This window comes from Takifugu flavidus, chromosome 12, assembly GCF_003711565.1.
Source record: "Takifugu flavidus isolate HTHZ2018 chromosome 12, ASM371156v2, whole genome shotgun sequence".
NCBI lineage: Eukaryota > Metazoa > Chordata > Actinopteri > Tetraodontiformes > Tetraodontidae > Takifugu > Takifugu flavidus.
The window spans coordinates 12299318-12321590 of NC_079531.1; the positions used below are offsets into that span (position 1 = coordinate 12299318).

The window sequence follows — 22273 nt, forward strand, 5'->3', positions numbered from 1 at the left end:
ATAACACCTTACCTGTGTGGGCAGCACCGTACGCCAGTCAACACCAGCCGACTCTTCCTTCTTTTATTGTCACAGGATGTTCCCCTGAGACGTGTGACATGAACGGTTTTACAACCTATTTGGTTGTTAGACGTTATATTGATGCTTATGAAAACTGGCATCATCCCCTGATGTATCCCCTTGGTATATGTATGTTAAGGTTTATGACTCAATGAGTTAATCGGTCTCAATAACCTCGGTTTACTTTCGTCTATTAGCATGGATGAATGGGTAAAGTGTATCTGCGCCATAGGTTGAATGTACACGAACTCGTCTTGGGTGACGTCAGTATTCCGTCTCGTGCGTCCCAGCAGCTCAGTGCCGGATATGCGCCATGTCACAGTTGCGCATGCGCTAACCAATTAACGTTCTTCGAGCCATTTTTGGCTTTTATGAAGGACAATAACAATAAGGACAAGGATAAGAATTTAACGCTACCAAGGAGGTCACGTGGCAGCCGGTGTTTATTTATCCGTTAGCAAAGAATTCCGCAAGTCATTAACGAATTTTAATGCATATTTCAGAAAATGTTGATGTTGATAATGAGCCAAGGAAGAACTTGTTATATTTTTGCGATGTTTTGGATTCCAGAGAGAGTTTGAACTTTGACTTTGATATGTTACGTAACCTTGTATTACTACTGTACAGTCCAACAACCTTCATTAAAGGAAGACAAATCAGAGCTCTCAAGTGCCTTGATTCCCCACTGGAAATCATTATCTAAAAACATGGCACCTCACTCAATGCTCTTTTCTCTTGGGCCAACCTTTAAATACAAGACCAGCAATAGTTAATACACATCAGTAGTTTGACAAATTGAAATGGGATTTTGGATCTATTAATTTGTCAATATGTATTTTATACTAATTACCGACTGTTTATTGCCTGTTTACTTAATTTGTTTTTTTTTTTATGGTCATGAGCTTTGGGTAATGACCGAAAGATCAAGATCACGGGTACAAGCGGCCGAAATGAGCTTCCTCCGTAGGGTGGCTGGGCTCTCCCTTAGAGATAGGGTGAGAAGCTCTGCCATCCGGGAGGAGCTCGGAGTAGAGCCGCTGCTCCTCCGCGTTGAGAGGAGCCAGATGAGGTGGCTTGGGTATCTAGTTAGGATGCCCCCTGGACGCCTCCCTGGTGCAGTGTTCAGGGCATGTCCCTCCGGTAGGAGACCCCGGGAAGACCCAGGACACGTTGGAGAGACTATGTCTCTCGACTGGTCTGGGAACGCCTGGGGATCCCTCCGGATGAGCTGGAAGAAGTAGCTGGGGAGAGGGAAGTCTGGGCTTCTCTTCTTAGGCTGCTGCCACCGCGACCCGACCCCGGATAAGCGGGAGAGAATGGATGGATGGATGATTACAAATGCGTGATGTTTTTCAAAATTGATGTCTATACTGTCTTGTCTCATTGACGCATATGTGTAACGCACAGGTTAGCGCATGCGCAGAAATGAACCGAGCCGCTCAGGTTCCGGGTGCAGATCAGGCTAAAAGCTCCACTGAAGAGCCAACATGGCGGCCGGCTATGCGTGGTTTCTTGTGCTTGGTTCTGTTTTTCTCTGTAATCTCATGAAGACACTGCTACCGTCTATTTCATCTTTTGTAAGTACGATCTATATATTCAGTAGGTAAAGTGGTTATCTTTAATGTCGATGATATTGCAAAATTAGTTGCCCCTGACTTTAAAGAGCTTCTCTTAGCTAGCTCGCTGATGAGTCAAATTGTGAAATTCTAAGGGTGAGCTTTCATTATGATGATAAAATAATTTAATTGAAATTAAGCACATGTATCCTCCATTTATAATTATTTTCGTAACACATATTCATGAGCTTTAATCATGTGTTTATTTTGACTTAGGTCGCCACAATTCCCTTTTCTTGATACGTTGTTTTTTGTTTTTTTTTCCCCCATTCAAGCTGTCTAAATTGGTCCAGAAAGATGCTGAACAAGAGAGCGAGATGAGGGCTGAGATCCATGAAATGAAGAAGGAGCAGTCCACAATCAGCATGATGGATGAATTTGCCAGACATGCCCGGCTGGAGCGCAAAATCAACAAAATGACAGACAAGCTGAAAACACATGGTAGGAGACATGCAGGATTCCCTAGAACACACACTAGCAGGATTTAGTGAGGAATAAATCACTTTTGCAATTGAGAGAACTTGATTTATTTTTCTGTTTTCATCTTTGGGCTTCATGGGGGTGGAGGGGCCAGAAGACTGTTTCTGCTTCTGCAGTAGATTCATACGTTGACCCTACAGAAGGAAGTGGTGTCTACACACATTCTCAGCACTCTGGGTGAACAGCTGGTGCTGCCTGTCACTGTCAGCTGCTTCTTGTTACCAAAGGAAGTTGCTAAATGGAAATTTGGTTCAATAAAGTTATGCTGCAGTGCACAAGCACTTTCTGATTTACGTCATTTTGTAAACAGTATGTGAAATTAGAACTTGCCTCCCTAGTTTCAGCCCTTTGAATTACATCTAATGAAACTCGTGCTTGTTTTGTTTTTCCTGACTTGCAGTCAAATCAAGAACAGCCCAGCAGGCCAAAATGAAATGGGTTGTCAACATTGTCTTTTATATCCTGCAGGTAGGTGAAAATGGAAGAACCATTCATTCGGGCATAATCTTCTGGCAGAATATCTTGGTTCATAGAAAAAACTCATTATCTTTGACTCAGGCCGCTCTGATGATCTCCTTGATATGGAAGTTTTACTCTGATCCAGTGACTGTGGTTCCCAGTAAATGGATTGCCCCAGTGGAGCGTCTGGTGGCCTTCCCCACTGGAGTGGCAGGTATTTAGGCTTTCCCCCCGTGTAGCACAGTTAGAGTCCGCCCAGTGTTTGTGTGTCAATAATGAAATTGTTCTCTTTTCTCAGGTGGAGTCGGAATCACCTGTTGGTTGGTAGTTTGCAACAAAGTCATCACGTTGGGTCTTCATGCCATCAGCTAGAAAACCTAAACCTTATGTTAACTTATTGCTCACTTTCGGTGTGTGGGTGTGTGTGCTCGTGTGTGTGTGTGCTCGTGTGTGTGTTCGTGTTAATGTAGTGATGTGAAGTTACACTCTGATGTGAAGTGTAAGTTTTGGTTGTATATAATTTTTACATTAAACTCCGAAACTGAAAGACGTTAGAATAAAAATGAATGTAGGGCTCTTCATTCTGTTCATGGACAACGAGAGGCTGAGGTGCTGCAGCGCCACCGTGTGTCGGAGCAGGAGACTCGTTGCGTGCCGTTACACATCAGCTTTGAGAAGATCAGGTCTCACATTTATCAAATACACATTTACAACTAATAACAAATGATTGATGGAGCTGTAAATGATTGTAAAGTGCACTAGAACACATTTATTGAATTCTCAACATGAACCTCGTTTAATACTGAATGAGACTATATTAATATAATATTCAGATGTCAGTTTTCTGGAGGGCAGTGAAACATCCATCTTTCTGAGTAAAAGAAACCACAATTCAATTTTATTTATACTTAATGAGGTTTTACTCTAAAGAATGTAGCTCGATTTAAATATATAACATCAATACTTGGATTGTTTTATCAGTTAAACTCTTGTTCGGTCAGTAAATAGGTGCTAAAGGTTGCTTCATGCAGCTCTGCAGCCACAGCTAAAGAGCAATGATTAATAATGGTTTAAGGACTCGTGTACAGCTATGGTACCTTCATAAAGTTTTACCATTACAGTGTGTGTGCGTTAAAAATGTTTTAAAGCACACACGCACACAGATAATCTACAACAATAAATCGGAATAAACCTTTAAGTGAATTTCGGGAAGAAAATGTCTGAGTCCGTGTCCAGCCTATGGTGCTGCTCAGTACTTATTCTGTCCATATATGCACTCAGCAAAGAGAGAGGGAATAATTCACCGTCTCCTGCAGGGACAGACAACTGAAGCTGCCAATCAGGGTGGCCGGTGGGGGCCCCACAGGGGCCAAACCTCCAATCCTGCACCAGGGGGGACAAAAATAACCCAGGTTCTTGCTCTCTCTCTCCCTCTCTCTCTCTCTCTCTCTCTCTCTCTCCCCGTGTGCGTTGCGTGCGTGTGCGCTGTCTCCTTGCTGGGTGCGCTCTAATAATAGAGGAGGCAGTCTGCTCCTTTAAGAGCAACATTAGTTGTAAAATCTGTAACAAACATGGTGATTAAGGTCTTTCTGGCAACTTCTTCTGGATCCACAGCGGTAAGAATTTATGCTGTCACTCACCTTCTGTCTCAGCTCATTCAATACTGACGTCACTCTTTTCCAAACGCTGCCTGTTGTGTTCTCAGCTTGTCCGTGTGAAGATTCCCAGTATCAGGAATGTTCAGTTGTTGGGGTTGGTCTGGTGTATGTGTGGGTTTTCTAGAAAAAGTGGGGGCCTCTCCCCAGCCCACAGGGTGCAGCGCTCCAGGGAGGGTGTTGGTCTCACACAATACTTAATATCTGCATTCTGTCCCCAAACACAACCACTCAAGTCTCTCCACTCTTTGTTGGTAACTGTAGCAGAATGGATCCATCCTCCACTCACTACTTTTGGCAAAGCTAACGAAACACTTCCAGCCAGTTCATGGGGGCGACATGTTTGTTCACACCGATAAAGGACCTCAGGAAAGCTCCCCCCTCAGTGACGGGGCCAAGAAAACAACTTAGTTCTGTCAAAAAACCCAGTATCATTTAAATCAGATCAAAAGTGTTGTGTGTGGAAAGTGATGGAATGTATCAAAGACCTGCACTTTTTGGGGAGATTTATCTCTAAAACCTTAAGACTTTGATGACTTTTATACAGTACATACATGAAACCCATGCACACCTCCCTGGTTCTAGTGCTCTCAGCTCTGATATTTGTGCTTTTCTTCCACCTTGCAGATCAAAAAGAAACAGCAGGATGTGGTTGGCTTCCTCGAGGCCCTGAAGGTGGACTACACGGAGCTGGACATCGCCTGCAATGAGGAGAACCGCATGTGGATGAGGCAGAACGTTCCCACAGAAATGAAGCCCAGCAACGGCATCCCGCTGCCCCCCCAGATCTTCAACGACGACAGCTACTGTGGAGTAAGCACCCAGAGTCCATGGAGCAGGAAAAATTAGAGGGCTTTTAAATGCCCCCCTCAAATGTTCTTTATTTAAAAAAAGGAAAAACTCTGAATTTATTATCCTTCAAGTAAAAACCACCTGGTGGATGTGACCACTGACGTAGACCAGTGTAAAACCAGACCAGTATAAAACCAGTAGAGAGGACAGAGTGGTGGCTCCTCAAACCTGTGTGTGTTTGTGTGCAGGACTATGACACGTTCTTCAATGCTAAGGAGGACAACACAGTGTTCGCTTTCCTGGGTCTGCCTCCTCCTCCTGGGTCAAAGGTCAGGCCGTTTTTCTTCTACAGTGCTGAAATCTGACTGTCTTCATCTCTGTGTTCCTTGCGCTCAGCAGCACTTGGAGGACAGTTGTGGACACGATGAGAGTCCTGCATGATTGGATGACTTTATGTTTTAAAATAATGTGGCTGATTTATTGGAGCTGTTCTGGCGGTAAAAAGCCGCTCAGCTTTTGCTTTGGCTGCACGTCCAGCGGTCACGCCTAAAGGCCAATAACAAGATTCCAAAGTTGAAATATTCCAATGACATCATTTCCTGGAGTATTTTCAGAGATGCCTGTATGAATGAGCCTATTTGAAGTTGTGTTTTGGTCTTTTTACACACTTTTATGGTGGCAGGAGGCACAGCAGATGCACATTGTGGAGAACGGGACTCACACTGAAGGAGCTGATGGCAGCGCTGATGATCCAACAGTAAATCCACTCTCTCTTTTCTTTCCATCACACGATCATGAGTTTCCTCTTGCCTGCTCCATTCAGCCATCACAGCCACTAATCAATCACCCATGGATTCATCCTTATGGTTTAATTTTGAGGGTTCTTTTTCCCATGATGCTCTAACACACAGCTCAGCTGCCCCTTCCACGCATTTAACAGTTCCATCTTAACACTTATCCTAAACTTGTACAAAGGCTTTTCTCTTTATTTTACAGGATATTCATGTCCACAGAAGGTTTTTTTTTGTGAAATCTGCACCCTACTCATTGATTGATTTTAGCAGAGGAGCTAAACTAAAAAGACAAGCTGATGTGTTCAATCACTTCAGCTGATGGGTGGATGGAAGTTGTTGCTTCTTTTCTTCTTCCTGAACATTGTTGCTCATTTTCAGGGGGATCCTTTCATCTCACTCCAATTACATTTTTCTGCCTTTTTAAAGGGCTACAGCTTTAAACTGCATTTGTCACCCGCGCTCTCTACTCCTCCCCGACCCCTGCAGGGGCTGTCAGGCCCTGTTAGCAGAGGCTGCCAAGTGAGCTACAGATGTGGCTCCCAGAGGTGCTGGTGGTGGCTCAGCAGACATAGGCAAAAAAGAAAAAGACAGCAAAAATGTTTTTTCATCTCAGAGCTAAAGTCAACATGCGGCAAGTCAGGAATCGTAGAGGGTCGTATTGAAACGTGGCTCAATTAAAGTCTCAAAGAAGTAATTTACAACAACATCAAAACAGAATAAAATCATTTGGAAATCCTGTAGAAAAATGTTCAGTTGAAAACTAGAGACAGGCACGATCAGCTGATCATCTCCTCTAGGCTGGAGGACACAGCATCCACGGGTGGAGAGGAGAGGAGAGGAGAGGAGAGGAGAGGAGGAGAGGAGAGGAGAGGAGAGGAGAGGAGAGGAGAGAGAGGAGAGGAGAGGAGAGAGGAGAGGAGAGGAGAGGAGAGAGGAGAGGAGAGGAGAGAGGAGAGGAGAGGAGGAGAGGAGAGGAGAGGAGAGGAGAGGAGAGGAGAGGAGGAGAGGAGAGGAGAGGAGAGGAGAGAGAGAGGAGAGGAGAGGAGGAGAGGAGAGGAGAGGAGAGGAGAGGCACAGAGCACAGAAACACACACAAAAAATATGATGTACAATCACTTCATCGGGGCCGGAGGTCATTATGCAGCTCCGAGGGCGGCGATACGAAAGGAAAGGAAAGGAGAGGAGAGGAGAGGAGAGGAGAGGAGAGGAGAGGAGAGGAGAGGAGAGGAGAGGAGAGGAGAGGAGAGGAGAGGAAACCATGACCCAGTGGAGTGACAGAGGCCTGTCAGGTGATCATGTTTCCGGACCCCGGCAGCCTTGGCCTATAACAGCATAACTAAGATGTTAACCTAATGATTAGACGAGCCCCTAAGTATGAAAATTTGTCTGTCTATGATAGTAACTGGAACTACTGAATTAGTAACAATAAGCTTTTTCAAAGAGGTAGGTTTTGAGTCTGATCTTAAAAGTAGCGATGGAGTCAGCCTCCCGTACCTGGACAGGGAGCTGGTTCAGAATCAGAAGCAGATTTATTGCCATTGTTCATGTAATACACAGTATTACACAAACTAGGAGCAGGGGGGCCTGGTAGCTAAATGCTCGGCCCCCCATTCTGCTCCTGGAAACTCTGGGAACCACAAGTAGACCAGCATTCTGAGAGCGGAGCGGTCTATTGGGCTGATAAGGTATCACTAGCTCCTCCAGGTAGGATGGAGCTAGGCCTCTGAGGACCTTGTAGGTCAAAAGAAGGGTTTTAAAAATTATTCTAAATTTAACGGGCAGCCAATGAAGCGACGCCTGTACAGGAGTAATGTGATCTCTTTTGTCAATACCTGTCAGAACTCTGGCTGCAGCATTTTGGATCAGCTGGAGGCTTCTTAAAGAGTTGTTTGGACACCCTGATAATAAAGAGTTACAGTAGTCCAGCCTAGAAGTAACAAATGCATGGACTAACTTTTCAGCATCATGCCGCGTCAGCAGTTTCCTGATCTTTGTGATGTTCCTCAAGTAAAAAAAGGCACTTCTAGAGACTAATTTAATGTGTGAGTTGAAGGAGAGATTTTGATCAAAAGTTGCTCCTAGATTCCTCACAGAGAGACTAGATGTGGTGGTGGTTCCTGAACCCACCTGGTAACATCTACGGTGTGAGGAGGTGGTTAATGCGCTACCCTCTGAGGGGTCAGAGGTCATGGGCATTTGATGGTTTCCAGCTCTGCTGCTTACATGCCCAGATTTGTCCAGGTTCTCTGAATCCTTTAATGCTATTATGGTCTGGAGATGATGGCATCACTAAAGAGAATGTCAAAAAATATCCACCAGTGGAATTCCTCAACTTTCCCATTTTGTTGTTGCAGACTTCAAATTTAAAATGAAAGAATATTTGCTAAATTAGAGTAAAGTTTAGTGTCAGTCCAGGTGTTGGCCGGTGTGTGATTGTCTAAATATAAGCTGAAAAGGATGATAATGGCGTTCTGTCCCTTTTACACAAGAGCAGCTTTAATAACTTCACCTCGTCGGAACTGGAGTTGAACCTCAGTACTACTGGTGTTTAATCCTTTCATGTCAAAGCAGGTTCTGGTGGGTGAAGGTTGTTGCTAATGTCTCTTTGTTTTCAGGCATTTAGCCTAGCAAATCTAAGCGATGTTAAGCTACGCTAAGCTAAACTGAACGGCGGATGAGTGTTAACGCGATGCATCTTTTGCAGCGTAAGGATGTCCCAGCAGATGAGACAATGACCGTCCAATGTCTGGCTGCTGTTGATCACGTTTTAATCGCCAGCTGTTGCTCTCATTACTTGATAAGGAGGTTCCAGTGGAGGAGTGCAACGGGGAAACCCAGACTGATGGTGGAGAGGAGGAAGGTGAGAGTGGCCAGGAGGAAGAGGGTGAGGCTGCAGATGAAGAGGCCCCTGCAGACGAAGATGAGGAATTAGAAGAAACAGATGAGGTTCCACCTTTGAGTGTCGGCCCTCATAATTAACTCGTTCTCTCTAGTTTTCCTCAATCTTCTCATCATTCCTGGAATGCTGTTTTTCCTCCCCCCAGTATGCCTGTCTATACTTTAAGTCATCTCTTCTTTAAACATTCCATCTGTAGCTCCTGCATCTCCTCGAAAGGTTGCATTTTAACTCAATCTCTGTAGTTTTCATCATTTTTCCAGCACGGTGAGATGTTTAACTGCCCTGTCCTCATATTTGCCCCTGTGTGCTTCTGTGTTCTGCTGATGCAGATGTTCCACATGTGTCGATGATTCTCCTGCATTTCTCTGCACACCCCCTCAGTGTTAAAGCATCCCGGTCCGGTTGTGCCTGTGAGTGTTTCACAGATACATGTGAGGTATTTGACTCTGTCCTGTCCTCTCTATTAGCAGGCCCAGGCTGAGGAAGATGAGCAGGTAGGAACATGAAGCCTTTCTGAAAACTGCAGTGATGCCTACAGCTTTGATGAAATGTTTCTCTCCTCCTCAGCAGGACGAAGAAGCTGATGATGACCGGGTAAGTTTGAAATACCGACACAGACTTCAGAACATCCCAAATCTCCCTCTGAACATTAGCATATTGTAGCTAATCCTTCCCTCAGCAGCCACCTCTGGAATCACATCTAGCCAGTGGACTTACTGTCTGATCCTCAACTCTCATCTATCTTCTCTCACCCAGACTCCTGAAACCTGTTAGCATGTAATAAACTGTTAGCATTAGCTCTTGGATAATACAGTGACATTGGCTCTCCTTTGTTGTCTTCATGTCGCATGTTTTGTTCAGTGGGATCATTTCATGAAGGTTTTTCTTCATAACAGGACCTTTTTTTGAAGGGCTTCACGTTGTCAAACGAGGTCTTTCTCATCACAGATCATGAAGACAACACTGATGCTGAGACAACATATTTGGTTACAAATATGAAGTGTTATATAGTGTTTCATCTGTACTTATGGCATCATTTATAGTTACGTCCTGTTTTGACTTGGATGAAGACGTGAGCAGCCTTTGGAGCAACGTTCCTCTGTTGGGAAGATTTTATTGTTATTTTTGTACTTGAGGGCTTTTACTGCTTTAGATTTGTATTCCAGTCCCTTTGTCCTGTGTCAGAGGACATTCTGCTGCTCTTTATACCAGCTCCACCCCTCCTGCACGTGTTCTTTAACCTTTGACCCCTTCTTTTGTCCATATCTGGGTTTGCTTCCTCCAGGATGAAGAGGATTTGCACTCAGAGGTAACAAGTGTCTCAGTCATCAACAGTTGGGGAGGTGGGGCTGCAATGGGGTCTGGGTCTTCGGTTTCCCTCCAACTCTTTCTCCATTCACCTCTTCATCCTCCCCTCATCGCCTTTCACTCCGTTCCTTAACCTCATTGTTTTCTGTCTCTCTGCTCACATCCAGCTCTGCGTCCCGACAGCCTCATCTGTCCTCTCTCTCTCTCTCCCTCTCTCTCCCCGTTTCTTTCTCTCTGCATGCTGCTGATTTTCCTTTTCTTCCCTGCAGCCTGCTGACTGAATATCTATTTTCCTCATAGGATGAAGAAGAGCTCCAACAGCTTCAGGTACAATCTAGCGATATTATAGGGCTCACATTGTTCCTTCCTTCCCTCCTCTTTCAGTTATTGTAGTGCTTCCTGCACCAGCTCACACATTCCTTTCGATACTTTCCTTCTGTTTAGTCCTTTAACAACAAACATTGTTTCAAATGTTAAAGAAATGAAAAGATGTCAGACACAACCAGTCAGCTTACTGTTTGCTCTCTGCTGCAAAAGTGATGTTGACTCTTAGATGCTGTGATAATTGTACAGATCTTGAACAGGATGAGAAGCTCTGTGAGCTCAGAGATCCTCCTGATTTAGAGTTGTGAGGGTGAGCAGCTCTCCCTCTCTCCTCTCTCAGGATGCCATCTTTGTTGGAGGCCACAGAATTGTTGGAACTCTTCTATTGGTGTCTGAGATGGGACAGGAAAAGCTTTGTGCATGTAGCTCTGCAGGTAGTTCTTTCTAAAAGGTTTCTGTTGGGTTGAGGAAGAGTCAGTCATACGTCAGTCAGTCAGTTCAGCTGTTGAACTGTTCCGACATTCAGCTGTTCACAAGTCAAATAATCCAGATGATGATGAGGTGGAGGTTCAAGAATGTCTCTTTTCCACTAACGTGTGTGCTGATTCAGATCCAGATGTTGTCAGATGTTTGACAGCAGATTGTACCGTGACATTAGCTGCTGTTCTCTGCATCCCTGCTGAAACAGCCTCTCTCTCTCTCTCTGTCTCTAGTGATTTGTCGTCTGCTTTTCTTCCCATGCAGGAAGAACCTGGACTTGATTCAGTCTCGGTCACTTCAACAGTCTTTATTCTTTTCAGCCTTTGTGGAACACTCCGTGTGTCTGTACTTAGTTTGGTTGAACTTGGCTATTCAGTGAGCATGTGTGTTCATTTCCTTCTCTTTTAGTGCATCCAGCTCCGGTGCTGCTGCTCTTTTTGCTTTTTTCATTGTGGCCAACAGGTTTGTGGTGCATTAGCAGCGACACCAAAGCTGCTCCCACCTGCCTGTGATTACCTTACTGGGAAAATCAATGGAGGATGCAGTGTGTGGAGTGAGCATTGGTGTCCTCTTACACTGAAAATGATGTCTTTGACCCTCAACCACACCCCATCTCAGTACCTGGTGTTCTTTCAGACCCGAACGGTGATTCTGGTGCACCAACTTGTGAATCTGTGTCAGATTCAAATGTACCGGTTGTAGCTTTAAGCGCACATTCACACTGACAGAGCAGTAAAGCTTCTGCTGCGTGGGAGGGGGAGAGAAGGTGCAACTAAAGTTAGTAAGATTTGAATCAGTGAGTTTTGACTCTTCTAGCATATCGCTGAAATAAATGAGTCGACATCTTGGGCAGACGTGAGTAGAATGAGGGAGACATCCTTCTGTTGGGGCATCGTTCGGTCAGAGTTCAGTCTTTATTCCCTCCATCCTCCAGTGTGCTGCATGGATGTCTGTGAGCTCATCTCCATGGTGATAACTGCTCACCAGCTGCATGGCAACATGAGCAACAAGCACAGCTCATTGTATTCTAACTTTAATGTTTCTATGTTTGTCATCTACAGGAGGAAGAAGAGGCTGAAGCACAAGAGGTATATTTACGTTACTCTTTGGTTGCCTGCTATGAATTATGGGATTCTCTTAAAGCAGCTCATTGAATTCATTAGTGTTTGTTTTGGTGATTTTTAAATATCGATATACTGTATCTGAGAAGATGGCAGCAGAGACCTGCCTGGTGGCTTCCTTTCAGCTCACTAATCGTGCACTGATCGTCTCACTCTCCCTCAGATGTTGGCCTCACAGACAACATGTTTGTCTTTTTCTTTTTTAATTTGTCATAGGGAGAAGAAGAAGAGGCAGAAGAAGAACAGGTCGTATTAAGGGACCGCGTGCTGCCTGAGTGACCCAAATACACATCTAAGGATAACTGACTTTACCCACTTCTGAATCTCACTGTTTCCAGTTCACACATGCTATTGATCATTGATCTGTGGTTTAGATTTTCACTAGTTTATCAGAGTGAATAAATAATGAACAACCCTAATATCTGTAACTATCCCATGATAACCTGAACATTGAGCTGTTTTCCTATTTTGGTGATGATTGAGACATTAATTTAAAGACATTTCTGCCATTGTTTTCTGCCATATCTTCTATTACCAGCGCATTTTACAATGAAGATATGTGTTTTTTTTTCAACAGGAAGTAGAGGCTGAGTAGTTAAATCCAGGTGACGTCGGTGATGTTGACTTGGATTCAGGTGAGCTGCTTCTCCGTCCTCTCAGTCGTCTACTCTCACTACCCCTCATCACCACTGGAGAGCAGTAAAACTGTTCATTTCTTTTAAACTGTAGGAAAAATTAGTAACACCGTTTCCAGGTTACACCAAATTTAATCTGTCTTTTCATTTTTTAAACAGCTGCGTGAGCAGTTAAATACTGTCTTCATTGCTGTGTATGTATGTGTCAGCAGCAGCATTTAGAAAATTCAGGTATTACCTGTGATAGTTGTAACATGAGTATTTTGTAACATCAGCTTTACAAAAATGTTCAGTTGGTGATCTCACGGTCATTGCTGATTGGATAAATTCACAGGAAAATGCTCTGATTGGTCAGATCTATTTGAAACAGTGTGAGGGAATGGTTAGCCAGTAATGGGAGGACCGATTGGCATTTGTCACCCGCGCTCTCTACTCCTCCCCGACCCCTGCAGGGGCTGTCAGGCCCTGTTAGCAGAGGCTGCCAAGTGAGCTACAGATGTGGCTTCCAGAGGTGCTGGTGGTGGCTCAGCAGACATAGGCAATGCAGTCATGTGACCTCTCATGTTGTCTATCTTCTGTTTCAGCCTCCTGCCCCTCTCCTCTGATGCCAGAACCCCTCAGCCCCTTTTAGCCTCTCCAAAGCTGCACTGGGCCTTACTGGAAACTGAGAAGTCCGAACTCACAACTGTTACTTGTTGCAATGTTGACTTAATTTTTATATTTTGCAAATAGTGGCTGATGAAAGTTCAAATAGTAGCTTTATTTTTATTGCTTTTATAAAATAAAGAACAGAGTCTTGGTTAAATTGAACCATATTTGTCATATTTTAGATGTTTTCAAACACAAGGAGCCTGTGGAACCTTGCCATACCTTCAGTGTATGTCAGGTTCATCTCTCACCTCACAGTCTTCTGTTATTACAGCAATTATAACAATGTGTGTCTGTACAGCTCCCTCTGAATACTGAGTGTGTACATGCTGAATAAGTCTTCTAATTGCCACATGAAAACTGGCAAAAAACAATACCAACATGTCTCCTGGAGCACGACTGTCTCATCAATGCACTTTGTCCAGTGAAGATGGAAATATGGGACTGAATGTCTAAACTGCCGATAATGCAATAAAGTTGACTGATTTGTGATCCCTCTGTGGTTCCTTCCATTCTTTTATTATTAACTCCTACATTGTTGCATATTTATAGAGCTGCCAGAGACCAACTGACCTGAGAGATTCCGTGGGGGAGGGGGCATCAGGTATTTACAGCAAATGATTTACATTTACACAAACTTTATATCTGTCTGCAGGCTTACCGGTAGAAAATACAGCTGCACATTAAAATGAAAGCTGTGATGGAGAAATTAGGTGATGACAGATGTTCACAAGTCTGGGCTGTGTAAAAATATGGGTCTCTTTAGAGCTGTGCCATAATGACATCAGGTGATGTCATCATCTGATGATGCCATCGCTATAAAATACAGAAATAACTCCCTGAGAGCAAAAACCAACAGCATTTGAATCATTCAAGAAGATGTGGTTGTGTGTTTGCATCCCCGCACATGAATAGCACACTGGTTGTAAAAGTACATTCTCAACTGTTGTGGGTGTGCATGAGTGTGTGCATGTGTGTTTTTGTCTGTGTGTGTGTGTGTGTGTGAGAGAGAGAGAGAGAAAGAGAGAGAGACAGAGGCATCTCTGTACAGTCTTAGAACATGGCCTTCATTTATGTTTATCTCACCCCGATAACCTGCAGGCCCCTCCCACCCAAGGTCAGCTGGGACTGGCCCTGTCGTCCAGCGCCACAGATGCTAACTGGAGAGATGTCACTCTGGTTTGATGAGTCCCATCGACCCACATTTACTGGTCAGTGTAACATAAAGCAGTACAGTAGCAGATTCATGTCAAAGGCTTCTGAAAACGCCACCTAGTGGACAATTCAGATGTCAGAAAATGTTGAATACAGTTGCTGTGGATAAAAATGAGTGTCCATCCTCCAAAGGCCTGAAGAATTAGATGCTCCACGGCGAAATGTAGCAGGTTCAAGAGGAAGCACAACTGTGTTGGCTGTGTGTCTGCTCACAGAAACACCAGCATGTTTGGGTTCATCCTGTGGTGCACATGAATTCAGTTGTGGTGTGTGAGATGACAGCCAGGGGCCCGTGCTTGGGGTCTGAGTCATTCTTCCTATTTACATGTGTGTGTCCTGTGGAGCAAAGTTCCCAGCAGACAAGCTAATATTTAACAGGACAGTTTTGGGCGGCATTGCTGGTCACCAAGCATGAGGAAGAGACAACAGTGTGCAACCGCCAAGCAGCCGCTGGTGAGACACATGAGCACATACACACACACACACACTGGGCTGAAGGCGTTCTTGATTCAAGCTTGACTTCAGCTGGATTTTATCCCGGAGTTGTTGGTTTCTTTTATGTCTGAGGTGTACGTTCCAGAATGAGGTGAACATTTCTGGTCAACCGTCTTTTTTTTCTTTTTTTTACCTTGGTTCAGCCCAGACTTTGGTCTAACAGCATCTTCTTAACCTGCTTTTCTTTCTCACAGCACCATCTCACTGTAAAATTGGAAATTAAATTTTGTAAAGATTTATAATTCACTAAAATGTGACTTTTTTTCATAGTTTCAATGTTCCTGACCTTGTCTTTACAGCTTGGCTAGTCTTTATTTCTGCCTCAACAGTGACATGAGCCTCTGTCTAACATCTCCATGTAGGTCCAGGGGACTCCGGACGATGGACAGACTGAAGTGATCAGACATGAACGTCCTCTCTTTCTGGATGCTCCTGCTGTCCAGCAGCATTGAAGGTGTAAACTGAAGTATTTTACTCAGGCTGCTCAGACACCTCACTTCTAAAATCATTAATTCATCTGCTTGGTGAATGTCCAGTCGGTGGTGAGGGGATGGGGACACACAGACTTCTGGAAATAAGATGGAAATAAATTTGTAATCTGGCCGACTCATTTTGCTCTTTCATGATTCCACACCGTGGCTACAGAAGTGTTTCCTGGTCCATTGTTTTTAGCCTTTTTCTTCCTGGACCTATCAACCTGATCAAGATGCTGCTGAGATCTTTGCACATTTTATCTGTGGCTTAAGAGTGTGTAATTCATGTTCTTGTTCTGTCACATGTTTATTTATGCTCACTGGACCTCTCTGACTCGTAGCCACTATGGCTCAGGTGACGCTGACACCTGAAACACTGACGGTCCTGCGGGGAGACGAGGCCCGGTTGACCTGCTGCAGCAGCAGCTCCCAGTGGACTGTGATGGTGTGGCTACTGAACGCTGAGGTGGTTCTGACCATCTCAAATGAAAGTGGACTCCTGCCGTCCATCAACCCCAATGTGACAGCTGAGCAGATCTCGCCGAACAGCTGGACCTTCATTCTGAAGAACACCACCAGGCTCAACCAAGGACGAGTGACCTGTGACCTCCAGGGCATCGACAGGAAAGCAGCAGATCTGTTTGTGCAAGGTCTGTATGTTCATGTCTGGTTACAGGTGTGGAGCTTCCATTAGGAGCTGCTTATATTGCCTAAAATGCAATATGCAGAAAACGTCAACTGATATCAGCAAATCAGGTCATTCCTCAACATCTTCTCCACTTGGAATCCTTCTACACAGCTTTTTGTACAACTAAATAATTAAAATACACGTAACAGTGGCGGCATGGTTCCAGAACCAGTGTCCCTCTGATGTGAACCAGAGCCTACGGTCTGTGAATGTGCTGACACACCTTTAGATAAATGGACACGCTGGCACAACCAGTCACCAGTCAGCAAGTCTGTGATTTGTGCTCTGCAGCTCCAAATATAGGGGTGGACAGAGGACCACAAATCAGCCCAAGAGGCTGATTCACTATTTAATCGTCCAGTTTGAGGATGTAAATATGACCACAGGCCTGCCCCCAGTTTAGCAGATAAACAGGCAAACACACACACACACACACACACACACACACACACACACACACACACACACACACAAACACACACACACACACACAGCCCTTCATCAGTGAGGGTTTTTGACCAACACCCAACACTACATCATCCATCAGACAACTAACCACCCCCGAACGGAGCAGCCAACCTTCTTGCGATCATCTGCTTTTTTTCCCCTCCATGTGTGACATATCTGAGCACATTTACGTTTGTTTGCAGAAAAGGGACGTGTGCAAATCTTTGGGGAGGACAAGTTGGCCTTTAGGGGTCACTCTGTGCTGTTCGAGTGCAAGGCTGCAGGCTGGTACCCCCAACCACAGATACAGTGGCAGGTGAAGGGCAAACAGGTGAGAAGATCTTTGGCTGCTGCTGAGTTCGGCCCCTGAGAAGGTGAGAACATCAGCATTAAACTGAAATCGTCTCTGCTCTGCTTCTGTCTGGAGGTGAGCCAGGGTGACTACAACGTCACTGGTGGAGAAGCAGTCAACAGTGTCTTCACCGTGACCAGCAGCCTTCTCCTGACAGCGACGATGACCTCTCGTGTGGACTGTTTGGCATCTGTGTCCGCTCTGTCCCAGCCTCTGAAGAGTAGCGTGAGCCTCACAGTGGGTGAGGATCACAAAGGGATCTCAGAGCCATCCTCTATCCCAAAGGATTCCCATATCCTCTCAGCAGATCTGTCAGAATTGGGATCCAAACTTATTCTGATCATTGATACCAGAAAAAAGCTTCATCTGATTGTTGGTTTAACTTCTGGAGCTGAAGATCAGGTTTGTCTCTCAGTTACAGAAGTGCTACAAGAAGACAACTGTAGTGTTTCTCTGGTGGTGGTGGCCTCAATGTTGGCTCTGCTGCTGCTGCTCAACTGCACCGCCTGTGTCCTCTACTACAGACAGAGGAGACATGCAAGTAGGTGCACGCACACATGCACGCGCACACACATTTTTAATGCACAATGTGTGATTAAAATATAATGATGAGGGAGGCGGTAACACGCTGTGACCACACTAGTTCCTTCAAGGACATTTAAGAGCAGAACATCAGCTGTCAGCAGAAAACTTCTTATTTTTCAGGAGTCAGAAGATACAATGAAATAACAGTTTCAACAGGAGGCAGGAAAAATCCTTTCATTAATTTAAGCTTTTCTGACCCACTTTAACCAGTTCATTTGGGCTCTCTGGTCCGGTTTAGAAGACCTTTAGTTCGGCTGATGGTTCCCTAACCATCATTATTTATGATGAGCTGGGTTTTTGGCTTTTCGATGTCAATTGTAGTGAACTTCTTGTCCAGGTGAAGGTTTCCTGAGGTCTGAGGAGTTACAGCCTGTTACTGTTACAAGGCTCTGGCCCATTAACACCAGCAGTGGTTTGATTCAGGTTGCAGGTTTAGAACCATCAACAAACATGTTTATTCTTCTCCAGTAATGCGCACGTTACTCTTTTTAAAATTAAAGCTGGTGGCAGAAACTGTCAACACTTGGAGTGTTAGCAGCTACCAGGAGAACCTTTGGCAAAGACAACCGTGATGGCGTGATGCTGCAGAAGTCATTAATGCACAGCTCCAGCTCCCAGTAAACTGGCTGGAGGCAACAGCAACTTTCACACTGATGTACACCATCTATTCCTGCAGTCCGTGCACTCACCATCAAATCTTCACTTTTGTTGTTTTTCATTTCAGAACGGAGCTCAGAAGATGCCTTCAGGTAGAACCTTCATGTCAAAGCTCTCTTCTTTCATAATCTGTGATAATCTGAGTTGCTTTAATACCAGAGAGGAGAGAGAACAAAGCTCTTTTGATCTTTCCTCCCTAAAAATAACACACATGGACCTGAAATGCCACATATACCGGAATCATTCATTCTCTATCTAAACTGGTGTTAGTCCATGCCAAAGGTCTCATTAATGCAGAGAAATTAAAGGAAATCATCTGTAACCTGTAATCTGAGCTGGTGAAAACAGCAGAGATAAAGTGCAGCTCTGTGATAGTGGAACTGTTCACCACGTCTGACTGTAGCGGCTCTCAAAAGGTTGTCTTTTCCATTGGACCATTCAGTTGTGCTCCTGCAGGTTGGACCAATCAGGCAGAGGCACAGACTTGGTTGCTGAGGCAACAGAGGGAAGTGTAAATCTGGGATACTCTTGTGGGGGCTCCACAGGTGAGTGAATGACTTTTAGTTATGAAATCCTGTAGGTCAATAACAAAAGTTTTATTCTAAAGTTGAAGTTAGCATCTGTTTTTGCTCCTTTTGTTGAGCCAACCCATCAGTTAAAGTGTAATTTGCTAAAATTTGCATATAATAATTGGATCATTCATCACATTTACACAATGAAGGTGTTAATCATGACTGGCTGCTAATGAACTTTTGCTGATCCCAACAAAACCTGATGATCAATAAATTCAAGATAAAAATAAATCACATTGATTTAAACCAATAAAGACACTAAACTCTCATCATTTCCATTATTGGCTTCTTATTGCATAAAAAGAGACATACAGGAAACAACTTAAAGACACCTTGATTAAATGAAGTATTCAATCAATAGGATGTTTAATTTTTCCTTAGCTTTAGAATAAATCAGGTGACCAAAACAAACAAACAAACAAACAAACAAACAAACAAACAAACAAACAAACGTTTAGATTTTAAAATTCTATTCTTCAGATGTATGCTACACCGACACCATAATCCTTGAAACTGGTGGCCAGAATGCAAGTAGCATGGAATTTAGTACTGAACGGCACACAAAGGTGAGTGTGTTGTGTGTGTGTGTGTGTGTGTGAGAGAGAGAGAGAGAGAGAGAGAGAGAGAGAGAGAGAAAATATTCTTTTCCTGTCCAAACGTGGATGACTCTTGGACACTGTTGAAGCCGCCTTTGAGCGTCCAGAGATGCCCTGGTCTAAGACAACAGTCGTGTCCTGTGCTGTTGTCTTGTTGTCTCGTGTGATCTGTCAGGTTCCTCCAGGTTTCCAGGACCTGATGTTATGAATCCATTGTTGTCATCTCTGCTACTGTTGTCTCAGTGCTGCTGTCCCACCAGGTCCCTGATGTGGTGTCCTCCAGCAGCCAGTCTCTGCACACACACAACCAGGAGTGTCCGTCGGAAGAAAACTCCAAAAATGTCCGCAGAATCACCACAGTCTGAATAGCTGTTCTCACTACAATGTCACCCTGTTTCTGTTTTATTGAATATGAAGATTTTTACGTTGTCACACTCACACAGATTCACCATCTTTTCCTAGTCCTTAACACCAGATGAACCATTTACAAATACTGTAAATTTAAACTGTTTTAATGTTTTTGCTTCTTAATAAACATGATCAAAAAGTAAATTACAGCTTTAACAGTTTATCAGGATACATTTGAACACTTTTGGCTAATCTTTCAGTGATTTTCTGCTGGTGCCACATAATCACCCTGTAATCTGAAGTGAGGGTCACTACAGCGATTAGGAGACAGGCGGGGGGAGGCAGGGTTGACTCCACAATAACATTGATAATCCAGAATTAATCTGAAGCAGACTGTGGGATTACAGACACATCATCCAGTGAACCAGTGAAAAGGTTTCATATTTAAAATATACATTCTTCCCACCAAAGCTCATGTTAACAATGATGATAATGCTAATGCTACATGACCCCCCTCATCAGGTTAAAAAAATGCAAATGCAAATGCAAATTAATTTTTAAATCCTGGATTGAGTTTCTCCTCCGTCATCTTGGAAGCGGGAGGATAAAGGATAGAGCGTGTGTGTGTGTGTGTTTTCATAGTTATAACATGATGTCACAACCTATTACATGGATATTAATATCTTGTCTTCCTCAGGAAATAGTGAGCGTGCTAGTTGTTCTGATGGCTATAGGCTGTTGCTAAAATTAGCCTTGAAAAATGTTTCTGTCTTCATTTCGTGTCATATTGGTGATCCTGTTGCCATAGTTACTCATTTAACAGTGAGGAGATGGGAGCAATAACAGACCAAACATATTAGTATTGATGCCTCCCAACACAACCAGTATTGACCCGTTCTGCCAATAAGAGATGGACTGTTGTGAGTATGAGGAGGTCTGTTTTACTGAATCACAGCTGTTAAGTGAAGGATTTTGTCATTGTTTCCTATGAAGTATATATGTACTGCTCAAAAGAATTAGAGGAACACTTTTTAGTCAGAGTATAGCAATCTATCAGTCAAACTTCTGGGATATTGATCTGGTCAATTAAGTAGCAGAGGGGGTTGTTAAACAGTTTCTGCTGCTTTGTTGTTAATGAAATCAACAACAGGAGTATCGGAGGGGCAACAATGAGATGGCCCCCAAAACAGGAATGGCTTTCCAGGTTGAGGCCACTGATACTTTTTCCCGTCCTCATCTCTTTTGGCTGATTTTTACTGACTGACTTTCTACTGCTGTAGTTATTCATTTGGCTTGGATCAACATCTCTGTTGATAGCATGATGCGGTACCTTGACGCTACAGAGCTTGCGCAAGTAGTCCAACTCCTCCAGGATGGCACATCAATACGTGCCTTTGCAAGAAGGTTTTCTGTGTCTCCCAACACAGTCTCAAGAGCATGAAGGACATTCCAGGAGACAGGTAGTTACTCCAGGAGAGCTGGACAGTGCCGTAGAAGGTCCTTAAACCCTCAGCAGGATCGGTATCTGCTCCTTTGTGCAAGGAGGAACAGGATGAGCACTGCCAGAGCCCTACAAAATGACCTCCAGCAGGCCACTGGTGTGAATATTTTTGACCAAACAATCAGAAACAGGCTGCATGAGGGTGGCCTGAGGGCCCTGTGGGTCCTGTGCTCACCGTAGAGCTCGATTGGCATTTGCCATAGACCACCAGAATTGGCAACTATGCCACTGGCCCTGTGCACTTCACAGATGAGAGCAGGTTCAACCCGAGCACATGCGACAGATGTGAAAGGGTCTGGAGATACCGTGGAGAACGTTATGCTGCCTGCAACATCATTCAGCATGACCGGTTTGGTGGTTGCTCAGTGATGGTCTGGGGAGGCATATCCCTGGAAGGACGCACAGACCTCTACAGTTAGATAATGGCACCCCGACTGCTATTAGGTATCGGGATGAAATCCTTGGACCCATTGTCAGAACCTACGCTGGTGCAGTGGGACATGGGTTCCTCCTGGTCCACGACAATGCCCGACCTCATGTGGCTAGAGTATGCAGACAGTTCCTGGAGGATGCAGGAATTGATACCACTGACTGGCCCCGACGTTCACCTGACCTAAACCCAATAGAACACCTCTGGGACATTATGTTTAGGTCCATCCAACGCCACCAGGTTGATTCTCAGACTGTCCAGGAGCTCAATGATGCCCTGGTCCAGATCTGGGAGGAGATCCCCCAGGACACCATTCGTCGTCTCATTAGGAGCATGCCCCGACATTGTCAGGCATGCGTACAAGCCCGTGGGGGCCACACAAACTACCGAGAATCATTTTGAGTTGCTACAATGACATTTTGGCAAAATATCAATATCAATATCAATATCAATCTTTATTTATATGGCACTTTTCATACGCTAGGTAGCACAAAGTGCCTCACAAAGGATAAAAACAGCAAAGAGAACAACAGAATTAAGAGAAGGACAGACACACACACATGCATACAACACACTTACACACACACCCACACACATAAACAAGCTGAGGCAAGCTGAGACATGGCTGGGCACCGAGACCTGA

At 44.4% G+C, this 22273-nt stretch overlaps 3 protein-coding genes across 54 annotated transcripts; all 3 read left to right on the forward strand.

Moving 5' to 3' along the window:
* Window positions 1–1141: 1141 nt before the first annotated feature.
* On the forward strand, window positions 1142–3182 carry get1 (guided entry of tail-anchored proteins factor 1). The gene is made up of 5 exons (XM_057049174.1): window positions 1142–1637; window positions 1952–2117; window positions 2557–2624; window positions 2715–2829; window positions 2914–3182. The coding sequence occupies exons 1-5, from the start codon at window positions 1548–1550 to the stop codon at window positions 2985–2987; spliced, it is 513 nt and encodes a 170-aa protein (XP_056905154.1). The 5' UTR covers window positions 1142–1547; the 3' UTR covers window positions 2988–3182.
* A 151-nt stretch (window positions 3183–3333) lies between these two features.
* On the forward strand, window positions 3334–13763 carry sh3bgr (SH3 domain binding glutamate-rich protein). Of its 50 annotated transcripts, XR_008952941.1 has the most exons (14): window positions 3334–4231; window positions 4898–5083; window positions 5311–5391; window positions 5745–5819; window positions 8659–8802; window positions 9223–9249; window positions 9323–9349; window positions 10041–10064; window positions 10364–10390; window positions 11132–11836; window positions 11929–11955; window positions 12205–12234; window positions 12566–12623; window positions 13208–13763. XR_008952941.1 is itself a non-coding variant. In XM_057049134.1 (13 exons), the coding sequence occupies exons 1-12, from the start codon at window positions 4187–4189 to the stop codon at window positions 12581–12583; spliced, it is 714 nt and encodes a 237-aa protein (XP_056905114.1). In that variant the 5' UTR covers window positions 3334–4186; the 3' UTR covers window positions 12584–12623; window positions 13208–13763. The 50 variants fall into 50 exon arrangements, 34 of the variants coding, with proteins under 34 accessions (XP_056905114.1, XP_056905118.1, XP_056905115.1 ...); XR_008952945.1 differs by lacking the exon at window positions 11132–11836 and having other exon boundaries at window positions 11929–11965; window positions 12218–12237; window positions 12570–12623; XR_008952944.1 differs by lacking the exon at window positions 11132–11836 and having other exon boundaries at window positions 12205–12237; window positions 12570–12623.
* Window positions 13764–14869: 1106 nt separating this feature from the next.
* On the forward strand, window positions 14870–19903 carry LOC130535368 (immunoglobulin superfamily member 5-like). 3 transcript variants are annotated; one of them, XM_057050349.1, is made up of 10 exons: window positions 14870–14939; window positions 15344–15435; window positions 15796–16104; window positions 16793–16920; window positions 17017–17182; window positions 17357–17482; window positions 18251–18275; window positions 18640–18728; window positions 19236–19321; window positions 19612–19903. In XM_057050349.1, exons 2-10 carry the CDS (start codon window positions 15387–15389, stop codon window positions 19714–19716), a joined length of 1083 nt encoding a protein of 360 aa, XP_056906329.1. In that variant the 5' UTR covers window positions 14870–14939; window positions 15344–15386; the 3' UTR covers window positions 19717–19903. The 3 variants fall into 3 exon arrangements, with proteins under 3 accessions (XP_056906329.1, XP_056906331.1, XP_056906330.1); XM_057050350.1 differs by having other exon boundaries at window positions 14936–15072; XM_057050351.1 differs by lacking the exon at window positions 19236–19321.
* The last annotated feature ends 2370 nt before the right edge of the window (window positions 19904–22273 follow it).

Excerpts from the sequence above, each read along its gene's own strand:
- get1 (XM_057049174.1), top strand. The coding sequence starts at position 1,548 with ATGGCGGCCGGCTATGCGTGGTTTCTTGTGCTTGGTTCTGTTTTTCTC. Across the intron at positions 1,638-1,951 it reads TACCGTCTATTTCATCTTTT|CTGTCTAAATTGGTCCAGAA; the intron begins GTAAGTACGATC and ends CCCCCATTCAAG. Across the intron at positions 2,830-2,913 it reads CTTCCCCACTGGAGTGGCAG|GTGGAGTCGGAATCACCTGT; the intron begins GTATTTAGGCTT and ends CTCTTTTCTCAG.
- sh3bgr (XM_057049134.1), top strand. The coding sequence starts at position 4,187 with ATGGTGATTAAGGTCTTTCTGGCAACTTCTTCTGGATCCACAGCG. Across the intron at positions 8,803-9,222 it reads AATTAGAAGAAACAGATGAG|CAGGCCCAGGCTGAGGAAGA; the intron begins GTTCCACCTTTG and ends CCTCTCTATTAG. Across the intron at positions 9,350-10,040 it reads AAGAAGCTGATGATGACCGG|GATGAAGAGGATTTGCACTC; the intron begins GTAAGTTTGAAA and ends TGCTTCCTCCAG.
- LOC130535368 (XM_057050349.1), top strand. The coding sequence starts at position 15,387 with ATGAACGTCCTCTCTTTCTGGATGCTCCTGCTGTCCAGCAGCATTGAA. Across the intron at positions 16,105-16,792 it reads AGCAGATCTGTTTGTGCAAG|AAAAGGGACGTGTGCAAATC; the intron begins GTCTGTATGTTC and ends GTTTGTTTGCAG. Across the intron at positions 19,322-19,611 it reads GTACTGAACGGCACACAAAG|GTCCCTGATGTGGTGTCCTC; the intron begins GTGAGTGTGTTG and ends CTGTCCCACCAG.